This window comes from Hevea brasiliensis, chromosome 9 (genome assembly GCF_030052815.1).
Source record: "Hevea brasiliensis isolate MT/VB/25A 57/8 chromosome 9, ASM3005281v1, whole genome shotgun sequence".
NCBI lineage: Eukaryota > Viridiplantae > Streptophyta > Magnoliopsida > Malpighiales > Euphorbiaceae > Hevea > Hevea brasiliensis.
The window spans coordinates 2,968,918-2,980,747 of record NC_079501.1 but is presented as its reverse complement, the minus strand read 5'-3'; the positions used below and the strand labels follow the sequence as shown (position 1 = coordinate 2,980,747).

At 35.1% G+C, this 11,830-nt stretch overlaps 2 protein-coding genes across 2 annotated transcripts; both read left to right on the top strand.

Annotated features, from left to right (window-relative positions):
* Positions 1 to 669: 669 nt before the first annotated feature.
* Positions 670 to 6,743, top strand: LOC110635926 (mitogen-activated protein kinase homolog MMK2). The gene is made up of 6 exons (XM_021785422.2): positions 670 to 952; positions 1,766 to 1,895; positions 2,422 to 2,559; positions 4,841 to 5,173; positions 5,477 to 5,660; positions 6,238 to 6,743. The coding sequence occupies exons 1-6, from the start codon at positions 792 to 794 to the stop codon at positions 6,402 to 6,404; spliced, it is 1,113 nt and encodes a 370-aa protein (XP_021641114.2). The 5' UTR covers positions 670 to 791; the 3' UTR covers positions 6,405 to 6,743.
* A 2,555-nt stretch (positions 6,744 to 9,298) lies between these two features.
* Positions 9,299 to 10,940, top strand: LOC110635924 (putative UDP-rhamnose:rhamnosyltransferase 1). Its single transcript, XM_021785421.2, has one exon. The coding sequence runs from the start codon at positions 9,416 to 9,418 to the stop codon at positions 10,832 to 10,834; it is 1,419 nt and encodes a 472-aa protein (XP_021641113.2). The 5' UTR covers positions 9,299 to 9,415; the 3' UTR covers positions 10,835 to 10,940.
* Positions 10,941 to 11,830: the final 890 nt, after the last annotated feature.

Genomic DNA, 11,830 nt, shown 5'->3' with positions numbered 1-11,830 from the left:
TGAAAATTCGCCTCCTCAGACTGTTCAAAATGCTTCGTCCACTCCCTGGTCTAATGACTCCTTGCCCTGCTGAAACGTAATAAATGGCACAATTTCTTCTACACCTCCTTTTGCAATATTTTTAGCATTTGACTTGGTCAATACTAAAATTAATTTTAAAATATAATTTCTAAAATTAATCTTAAAATTTTAATTTATTAACCTCTTAATTTTATTTTTAAAATTAATATATATATATATATATATATATATATATATTTAGATTTCATTTACAATTTCAAATGAAATCTAAAATAAAAAAAAAAAATATAGCCAACGACAGTAATAATAAAATACTGGTCCGAAATTCTGGCATTGGATTGGATCGATTGATAAACCATTGCCAAACCATTCATTAGGGAACACCAACTCATAATTTCACAAAAAGGAGAGTAGTTAAAAACCCACTTTACAAGTCTCATTTCTTCACGACTCACGAGTCACCCAGGCTTTTCCAGTTCAAAAATTCACATTAATACTCACCACCTAACCCCCTTTATTTATTTTTATGCTTTTATTATGTTTCTTTTTCGCCCTACCTCTCCTCCTTACGCAGTGAAAAAAAAAAAAAAAAACCCAAAAAATAAGCGTCAAAAATAAAAATACTTTACAACTACCGACACGCCCGCCTTGATATAGCCCTTCTTTAACCTCTCTCTCTCTCTCTCTCTCTCTCTCTCTGCCCCGTCTAAGCTCAGATTTTTACTTGTAACCGGGTCCGAATTCGGATCCTCGGAGCTCCAGCTGTGTCAATGGAGTCAAGCTCTGGCCCCGGCGAGCGTAACATCAGAGGAATACCTACTCATGGAGGACGCTACGTTCAGTACAATGTGTACGGCAACCTCTTTGAAGTCTCTAGAAAGTACGTCCCTCCTATTCGTCCCGTTGGCCGAGGTGCTTATGGTATTGTTTGGTAAGATTCTTAATCACTTCCTTGTTATCCTCTCTTTTACCTACGAAGATCTTCTTGTTTTTATGATGGTTTGTTTTCTTCATCTCGAAAGATTTTTGGTCCGTTGTTTAAGTTTGCTGATGGAGTGGAGATTTGTCCTGAGTTTGCTTTTTATTCAAGTGTTGTAGTGAGTCTTTTATGCAGATCATAATATTTTTACAAAATTAGCTTAATTTTCAACTGTAATTAGGTTGATCTTTATTGAAACATATAGAGTTGACTTTATTCTCGTGATTCGATCAGGTTTTTGTGGTCCTAATTTGCCTCTGAAATATCTTCTGTTTTATTTTTCGCTGTGAACCTTCTGTTATCATCATTTTAATCTAATTATGAGGTTTTTTTTTTTTGGTCTGGCAAGTTGAAATTTACTAGTTTCGCTTACAAATCAGTGCATCATTACATTAGTAAACTATGAAGAAATAGATAAAATATTGGAATTTACTAGTTTCACTTACAAATCAGTGCATCGGTACATTTGTAAGCTATGAAGAAATAGATAAAATGTTCAATTAGGTTTTATCTCTTAAATTTGTTTTGATGGGTATACTGTGCCTATTATTATTCCAGAATATTGACTAGTCTGCAGCATGTTTGATGATTATTTCCAGTTGACTCTGTAATGTTTCTGCAAGAAAAGTGTATGAAACCTGTTCCGCTACTTTTCCAGAGAACTAGTGTTCTGGTGAACTCTAAATAGTGACATCCTTACATTTGACTCGATTGTTTTTTCTTACCAACATCGTGAAGGAAGATATGATTTTTTATTTCCTTCAGTGCTGCTGTGAATTCTGAGACCCGAGAAGAAGTTGCCATTAAGAAAATTGGTAATGCTTTTGACAACCGGATAGATGCTAAAAGGACATTGCGAGAGATTAAGCTTCTTCGACACATGGACCATGAAAATGTCAGTTTCTTTGCTGCTATTGCTTCTGAGTTCTTAATGTTAACCAAGTTATATTGCTTTCTAGAAGTGTCTTCTGTCTTTTGTTCTGATATGGAACATCAATTTTTCTAGTTCTAAACTTTATATTTTCCTTTTTAATCCATGATTCATTGGATTATTTAATTGAAGCTTATATATATATTGGTACGAGCAAGGTTTTGAATTAAGGATGTTACTAGTGCTTGTAGTAAGTTACCAATTTTTTGTGGGGTTACCTTTTTCTTTTCTTTTATCTCTCTCTCTCTCTCTCTCTCTCTCTCTCTCTCTCTCTTATTACTTTTGAATGCCTAATTATGAATGAGATAACTCATAACACAGAAATTTCCAGGAGTACTCCAAATATTGTCTGAATGCGTGTGGAATATGGTCTTAATGCTTCTTTCTTGAGTTTGTAGAATAATTATCTTATTGTTTTTCGTAAAATTCATTTTACATTTTTTTTGTCTAAATTGATGGAATCATCTTATTCTTATTTCCTTTTCCTCAGATTGTTGCTCTTAGAGACATCATACAACCTCCCCAGAAAGAGAACTTCAATGATGTCTACATTGTTTATGAATTGATGGACACTGATCTTCATCAAATAATACGCTCCAACCAACCATTGACAGATGATCATTGTCGGGTTAGCACCATAAATGATTTTGTGTTTGTTATAGTACTGTGTAATTGTAGCTGAATATTTTTTCCCTCCCAATTGCTTATGGATTCAAATCTTTATTTATATTTAACTATCTCCTCTCTTCTCATGCTTTGAGTGCCAACACCATATCACTATGAGAAACTTTTGTGTCCTGCTCCATGGAAACAGTGGGCTGCACATGCATTATGGGGGATTGGATTCTAAATTAGTTTCCATGCATCCGTTATTCAACAGGATTCTTAGTTCCAAGAAGAGCAGAAATTAGAGAGAGATTAGAGAAAAAAAGGCGAAGGGAAATAGGAGAAGGAAGATATAGAGAAATAGAACTTAGAGAGAAGAGAATAGAGAGAATTAGAGTGAAGAATTGATTGTAATTTTGATATTTCTTGAATGGCCTCTGTTACAGCTGCTAACAGTTATTTATACAACTTTCTCTTGCCAAAGTTTGACTTATCTAACTACCTCATCCAGCTCATCTCAACTATATCTTCTTATTCTACTCTCTTTACCATACAATTACAGCCCCTTACTCCTTATTAGAGTTCATAACAGCATTCTTTATCCCTCTCCCTTTTATCTTTCTTGATGTGGAAGCAAAGCATTGCTACATGTGCAGCAGGTAGCTACTGGGTTGAGCTGACTTTAGGTTGCGGAAAGGATGGTGCCTGGCCTCCTCTGTACTTTGTGAGATTGGTTCTCCATCTGAATATAGCCCGAACAACCCCCCCCCCCCCTCCCCCCCTTCTTCTTCTTCCTCTTCTTCTTCAAACTCAACTCAACTAAGCTTTTATCCCAAAAATTTGGGGTCAGCTATATGGATTCACTTTCTCCACTCTAAACGATTTTGGGTTAAATCCTTAGAAATGTGTAATGCTTCTAGGTCGTGTTGTACCACTCTCCTCCAAGTCAATTTAGGTATACCCATTTTTTTCTTTCTATCCTCTAATCTAATGTGCTCTACTTATCTAACTGGAGCCTCCATATGTCTACGCTTCACATGATCAAACCACCTCAATCTCCCTTCTCTCAACTTATCCTCAATTGACACCACTCCTATATTTTCTCTAATACTCTCATTACGGACTTTATCTAGTCTAGTATGGCCACTCATCCACCTTAACATTCTCATCTCTGTAACTCTTATCTTAGATGCATACGACTCCTTCAGTGCCCAACATTCACTATCATATAACATAGCCGGTCGTATGGCTGTATGGTAAAATTTTCCTTTCAACTTATTGGGAATCTTGTGATCACATAAAACTCCCGTGACATGTCTTCACTTCAACCATCTGGTTTTAATCCTATAACTAACATTCTCCTCACATCCCCCATCTATTTGAAGGACTGAGCCGAGATATTTAAAGTGATTATTTTTGGGACAGTACCACTCCGTCCAAACTAACTCCTTCCTTATCACTAGTTTGGCCTTCACTGGACTTGCAGTGCATGTATTTTGTATTCGTTCTGCTTAACTTAAAGCCTTTTGAGTCTAGAGTATTTCTCCAAAACTTTAGCTTTCTATTAACTCCTTCTCGTGTCTCATCTATCAGAACAATATCATTCGCAAACATCATGCACCAAGGAATACTCTCTTGTATATGTTTCGTCAATTCATCTAAAACTAATGTAAAACGGTAAGGGCTTAAAGTTGATCCTTGGTGTAATCCAATTGAGATCGGAAAATCTCTTGTGTCCCATCCCACTGTGCACACAATAGTAGTTGCTCCTTCATACATATCTTTCAACACTTATATGTACCTAATAGATACCCTCTTTTGTTCTAACACATTCCATAAGACATCTCTTAGAATACTATCATAAACCTTCTCCAAATCAATAAAAGTCATGTGTAGATCTTTCTTCACATCTCTATATTTCTCCATCAAGCTTCTAATGAGAAAGATCGCTTCCATGGTTGAATGATCGGGCACGAAGCCAAATTGATTGAGAGAGATAGAAGTATTATGACGTAGTCGATGCTCCACAACTCTCTCTTACAACTTCATAGTATGGCTAATGAGTTTAATTCCCCTATAGTTTGAGCAACTCTGTAAGTCTCCCTTATTTTTAAATAAATAAATATATAAATAATAATTTTCATTCTTATTTTACCCCTCCAATTAGTTCTATCCTTGCACGTAACATAACTGTTACAATGAAGCAAATTCTCAACCTAATATATGTTATAGTTGGTAATTGTTACTGAAATTTGTATAAGCATAATTTATTAAATGCGTTTATGTTATTGTTCCTTTTGCAGTATTTTCTTTATCAGTTAATGCGAGGGCTCAAATATGTACATTCAGCACATGTTTTGCATCGTGATCTCAAGCCTAGCAATCTGCTTCTGAATGCTAATTGTGACCTTAAGATTGCAGACTTTGGTCTTGCAAGAACAACATCCGAAACAGATTTTATGACCGAGTATGTTGTTACTCGTTGGTATCGGGCACCAGAATTACTACTTAATTGTTCAGAGTACACTGCAGCAATTGATATATGGTCAGTGGGTTGTATACTAGGTGAAATCATGACAAGACAACCCTTGTTTCCTGGTAAAGACTATGTTCATCAGCTGAGGCTTATAACAGAGGTATTTTTTTGGACACTGCTCAGCAAATCTTATCTAGAGTATGCTTGCTGCTGTTTGTCTAAATGAAAGTATTTTCTTTTTGTTTGTGGTCAAAGACCTAAATTCTTTTTCTTTCCCCTTATGTGCCATTGTTGCCTTGAGATTCTTGGGTCAGTACTGGTTGTGTGCCTTCTCACTGTTAACATGCACCAAAAAAATGAAATACATAGTTGGCTTATTGAGATATGAGATTACCTTTTCTCTATTACTGTGTGGATTACTTACAGTAAAATAACTTACGCATCAAATTTTCTATTTCTATAGCTCATTGGTTCACCGGATGACTCCAGCCTTGGCTTCCTACGAAGTGATAATGCTCGAAGATATGTTAGGCAGCTTCCTCAATACCCAAGGCAAAATTTTGCTGCTAGATTTCCTAATATGTCCCCAGGTGCTGTTGATTTGTTAGAGCAGATGCTAGTCTTTGATCCAAACAGGCGCATTACAGGTAAAGTTCGGTGTGACCTCGCATATTGACTCACTCTCTCTCTCTCTCTCTCTCTCTCTCTCTCTCTCTATTTTGGTTAATGTAGTGGCAAGTTGAGATTTAGAGATTAATGCAAAATGTGATACGGCATATTTAACATGAAGGAGGAAGGGTAAAGAGAGTACGTGGTGAAAATATTCAGATTTTTCTTTACACTTGATTGAGTCATATCAGATGCTAAAATGGAAACTTTTTTCTACAAAATATATGCCTCATTACTAATTGGGGAGTTTTACCATACGCCCTTGGTGATTGGCTACAGTTGACAACAATGTTAAAAATTATGTATATAATTGACACAAATTAAAACATTCTCCATCTGCTTTGGAGTTATGCTATTAATGGAAGTGTGTGCGTACTGTGGAATACTCTGTGCGATATTGGTTATACTCATTTAGTGAATCATATAATTGATGAACAATTTGAATATAATGTTTTACTATGGAGGCTTTTTAAGTTCTATTAAATGCTTAGAATTGGTGTACTTTGGTTGTTGATGAAGACTTTTCCTCCTTTTTTTTTTCCTGGTGGTCTGAAGTTGATGGGGCACTGCGCCATCCTTACTTGGCACCACTTCATGATATCAACGAGGAGCCTGTTTGCCCAAGCCCTTTCATCTTTGATTTTGAGCAGCCAACATTTACCGAGGAAAATATCAAAGAGCTTATCTGGAGGGAATCTGTAAAATTCAATCCTGATCCTTGAGAATTGTCCGATACTCTATGATTCCCATTTTCTTCATAAATATATAGAACCCATCAGAGTCTATAGGGAATGAAGAAAAGAACTCACTGGGTATATTGGGATTCACTCACATGTAACATATAGTTGATTCTTTTCATCACGTATCTTTTAAGATATCGAAGTGTGTGAAACGGAGGATAGGTTGCCTTCAAGTTAAACTGAGAAGAATCTCTATAAAGGTTTACTTTGTAGTTGGTAGTATATGGGCACACCAACTCGATTTGGTGTGGCTGGAGTGGCTTTTGTAGTGGCAATCTATACTGTTTTGAAATGGGGATTCTGCATAGTTCTGAGACTTAATGTTCCTTTTTTTATATTTTTTTGTGGTTTCTGAAAGTTGATTTGGATGTGAAGAATTTCTTTAATTTGCTAGGCCTATATCATTTTCCACTTAATATTCGGAATAGTTGCAATGTGAAAGTATAGCTTCTGGTGCACTTTGGCTAATTTGCTGTGGAAAGGCTATTTCTTCATCTGATTATACTTCTGATGTTATGATGTCGGAGATTTTTGGCCTGACCGTGTCATGTAAAAGGTTTAGTAAGTATTGTATTTTTAGCAAATTCTAAGCCCTTCTGGATAGGGCTGTGTATGATTTTTGAGGTTTCAAATCGAATCAAATTTATTTTAAACTATTGGTTTAGTTTTGGTTTTTCGTTGAGAAGCAAATTAAAATTTTATCAAAATTAAAATGAGAATTGATTTTACATATATATATATATATATATATATATATATATATATATATATATATATATATATATATATTTTATTACTTTTTTAGATATGTTATATATTTTTAATATTATTTCTCATTTCTCTATTTTTTTCTTAGTAATTTTTGTCATAAATAGGATAGGTCATTTTATAATTTTTAATTATAAGTTTATTATTATTATTATATATATATATATATGTTAATTCATAATCATATTTATATTTTTAGAAATAATTAAAAAATATATTTTATTATATATTATATATTAATAGTTTACTTCAAAGATTAAATGTTAATTCAAGTATGATTTTTATAAAAATAATTATATAAAATTATTTTAAAAATTGAGAATTGATCTTGAATCATGTTGAACTGAATTAAGAAAGAATCAAATTAGAAAATAACATTAAAATTTCAGTTTGATTTTTATTCTTAAACAAATTGGAACCGCAGACTGTTAAGATTGTTTTATTTTCTATGCCTTTAGGTAAATTATGAATAGTTTTTCAGTAGAAGCCTTTTTGGTGGGTAATTTTTTCGGTCTTCCTGTGCGATTCTGCACTTTGTACTGATAGGAATTGAATCCATAAAATGGGAATTTTTTTCACCTATAGTGTCAGGGAACAAATAAAAAGCTAGGTGAACTGGGTGTTTCGAGTCGCATTCCCATCAAACATTTGATTTCGTGTACACACTAAAGTAAGTGTTCCATCAATCATAAAGATCAATAAAACGTTTATGAGGAAGCACAATAATCTCCATATCTAGTGGAGCTCCCTAGTTGTAGAGCTCGTTTTTGCTTTGTCCCTAGAAAGAAACATACACATAATGCATGCAATAACAGCACTTCTGGAACTTTACCGAGTCAATTGGTATATCTTCTAGTAGAAATCCGCATTCAGTAATTTTCTCTGGCCTTGGATCAGGCAAAAATCAGACGGTCGAGGAGAACCTCACTTGTGATCTCCTATCTTCTTGGCCTTGGCTATAAATTTCCTTAACAGGGTAGCTGGAACTCCTCTCCAATCTGGCAGCCATTGACGCATTATTTGCACCATATCCCCATAGTTAATCCCTAGAGTGATGGATCATACCTAATCTTCTTGCTCCTTTGGGTTGCTGTAGTTGAGGACTCCTCTGGTCTCACTACTCCGCGAGCTAGAGTCTCCGAAATAGCACTATAAAGACATCTACATTCTCATGTAGTGGCGTGTTCCTCCAGCTTAGCTAGGGTGTCTTTTCTTTAGGCTTGGGATCATGGGCTTGGTGCTGGGGGCATTTTTTAGTGTAGGATCTTTTGTAATTTGGACTTAATGAGCTCAAGTCCATATAATTGATCAGTAATATTGATTTACCTTTAAAAAAAAAAGGCTAATGGATAAATTTGGGCCTTCAACTTGATAAAAGGCCCATATAGTAATGCATACTTTTTCTAACTTTCTTGCGGTGAAAGCCCTTAGGTTAACCTTTTCAAATTTCCAAACCGACAGAAGGATTTGGATCTTTCAATTAACGCTGTTTGTTTAGGCAGTCCATTAATGCGGCTCATGCGGACAACTTTTGTCCAACTGCGTCCACAAAATTTCGTAGATATTGGTTGGATTTTTTTCTATGAGAGAGATTTTGCTTTTTGGTAGAACTAAGAGATAGATATTAATTTCATTTCAACATCATCAATAACCAAATAAAAAAATTAAGATAAATAATATATTGTGATTGTGATTAATTTTCCATCAAATTCCAGGAGCAATACGTCATTAAGATGTCCTGCAATCTCTTTACATTGAGAAATTTTAGAGTCAACAGATGATTTGCTGTAGGCAATCTGTATATGAAATAGCAAGTTAATAAAAAAATAAATAATTATATTTAAAAAAAAATTATTAGATAGTTATTATTTGTTGAGACTCACTATTATTTAGTTATTATTTACGGAATCTATTTATAAATATATGTTCATTGACTTATCATTTTATGTAATTTATTTTATATAAAATTACATGCGTGTATTTTATTAAAAATTCTTACTTACATTCAAGTTATTATGAATTTAAAATGTAAAATTCATATATTTAATAAGTAAATCACTCTATATATATATATATATATTGTGTCTAATTCATGATTAACTAGTTACACAACAAGAAAAATCCTAGTTTATAATGTCTCCTTTATATATAATAGTCTATTATTGGGTATCATTTTAAGAGAAGGCTAAGTGCATACCTTAAAGGTATAGGGAAAAGAGGGGGAAATGGCCGGAAATCTTCACGTAGTGATGGTTCCATGGTCTGCCTTTGGCCATTTGATACCAATGTTTCAACTCTCCATAGCCTTAGCCAAAGCTGGAGCTAAAGTCTCCATCTTATCAACCCCAAGAAACATCCAAAGACTGCCCAAGATTCCTCAAAATTTAACATCTCTTATTCACCTAGTGGAAGTTCCATTTCCAACCTTATTACATCACGATGAACAGGTCCTGCCAGAAGGCGCAGAGGCTACCGTGGATATTCCCCTCGACAAAATTCAGTACTTGAAAGTTGCATATGATCTCTTGCAACAGCCTTTAAGACAGTTTGTGTCCGCTCAATCTCCGGACTGGATAATAACCGATTTGATTGCCTATTGGGCGGTGGAGATTGCCCAAGAACATCATGTCTCGCTCATGGCCTTCTCAGTATTCTCGGTTGTAACACTTCTTTTCTGTGGGCCTCCGGAATATCTTGTGGGTGATGGCCAAAAAAGGCTTCGGTCGTCACCTGAAAGTTGGACAAAACCGCCAGAATGGGCCGACTTACCGTCTTCAATAGCTTTCAAGATTTATGAGGCAGTTGGTTTACATGCAGGTTTCTATGAAAATAACGCTTCAGGAAAATCAGATGCTGAACGGGCTGCCAGGGTTCTCCAGGGTTGTCAAGCAGTGGCCTTCCGTACCTGCAGTGAGTATGAAGGTGAGTACATAAATCTTTACGAGAAACTGATTGGAAAACCAGTGATTCCAGTAGGTTTACTCCCTCAATTGATACCAGAAAAAACACAATTCATTGATGAGTCATGGAGAAACATTTTCAATTGGCTCGACAAACAGAAGCATAAGTCGGTTGTGTTTGTGGGATTTGGCAGCGAGTGCAAACTGACAAAAGATCAGGTTTATGAGATAGCTTACGGGCTAGAGCTATCAGGATTGCCATTTCTATGGGCTCTCAGGAAACCCAGTTGGGCAAACAAAGATCTCGATGCTTTACCTTCAGGTTTTGGTCAGCGCACGAGTAAGACAGGAATTGTGGGCATAGGATGGGCACCACAGATGGAAATTCTGGCACACCCATCAATTGGGGGATCACTGTTTCATTCTGGGTTAGGTTCTGTGATAGAGACCTTACAATTTGGACATTGTCTAGTTGTGTTGCCAATGACGGCTGATCAACCTTTGAATGCTAGGTTTCTGGTTGAAAAGGAGTTAGCTGTGGAAGTAGAGAGAAGCGAAGACGGGTCTTTTAGCAGGAATGGCATAGCAAAGGCCCTGAGACTAGCTATGGTCTCTGAGGAAGGGGAGAAATATCGGATGCATGCTAAGGAGGCAGCTCAAGTTTTTGGGAATCATAATTTGCATCAGAACTATTACATTAATATGTTTGTTGAGTTCTTGAAAAATGGAGTTGCAAAAGGATGAAGTAATTACTCCAGTTCTTATTTTGAGAGACAAATAATCAAGAACCTACTTCATAACTCCACTGTGTGCTTGTGCAAAATATAATAAAAATAATTATTTGCAAATATATCAAGAATTGTTCATTTTTTTCCCTTTTTTCTTCTGATTTGTAAAAGTTGTTATATTTATGATAATAAAATGCATGCTTGTTTCTTTCTTTTGACAATTTTACCTCAGCAAGTCCACTGGGGCAAATAAATTCATAAAAGTTAAGATATTCATGCTTAATTCATGCCTGTTTATTTTACTTAATATTTATAGAAAATATTAATATTTTAATGAAACGTTTTCAGGAGAATAGATTGTATATATCTCAATTGAAATTCAATCGATGAGATAGAGATAATTGAGTTGAAGGAATCATTTTCCTAACGAAAATGGGGAAAGTTTGGCCAGGTTTTGGAAGATCAACTTTTCACGTTTTGTAAGCCCATAGAAACTCTAACGTTAATCTACTGCACCGGTTTTATGCCTAGTTCTCTTGTTCAAAGCAAATATCAAATTTGCCTTCTCCACCCTCTATATTTTTGCTTTAGTTTTGTGATAGTGACATATACATCACATGATATAATTATGTATTTTCTGTTGAAAATGTTCAAATTAAGAAAATTAAAAAAAAAAAAACATGAAACCTAGCATCAATTACGTAAGCAAACTTAAAGGCCAACAAGAATTGTAAGAGGACGAAAAAAAAGCATAGCAATTAGCAATTATGGCAAATCGGTTCACTGTTTGCTTTGAACTTTATCATATAGTAATTATTTTGATTTTGTTATGGTGGCCACAACCCACAGGCTGAGGGAGGCCAAAGCCCAAAGGGTTTCAGTTTCTTCTGTAAGAATCTAATAGCTACTGAGGGAGCCGACTTTCAAGCACGTGGTGAAGATCAGTTTCAAAAGTGAGTGGGACAAGGGGAATTGTATATTTTAGATCAGTTTCAAGAGATATCTGGGTTGC

Excerpts from the sequence above, each read along its gene's own strand:
- LOC110635926 (XM_021785422.2), top strand. The coding sequence starts at position 792 with ATGGAGTCAAGCTCTGGCCCCGGCGAGCGTAACATCAGAGGAATACCT. Across the intron at positions 953-1,765 it reads GGTGCTTATGGTATTGTTTG|TGCTGCTGTGAATTCTGAGA; the intron begins GTAAGATTCTTA and ends TATTTCCTTCAG. Across the intron at positions 5,174-5,476 it reads AGCTGAGGCTTATAACAGAG|CTCATTGGTTCACCGGATGA; the intron begins GTATTTTTTTGG and ends CTATTTCTATAG.
- LOC110635924 (XM_021785421.2), top strand. The coding sequence starts at position 9,416 with ATGGCCGGAAATCTTCACGTAGTGATGGTTCCATGGTCTGCCTTTGGC.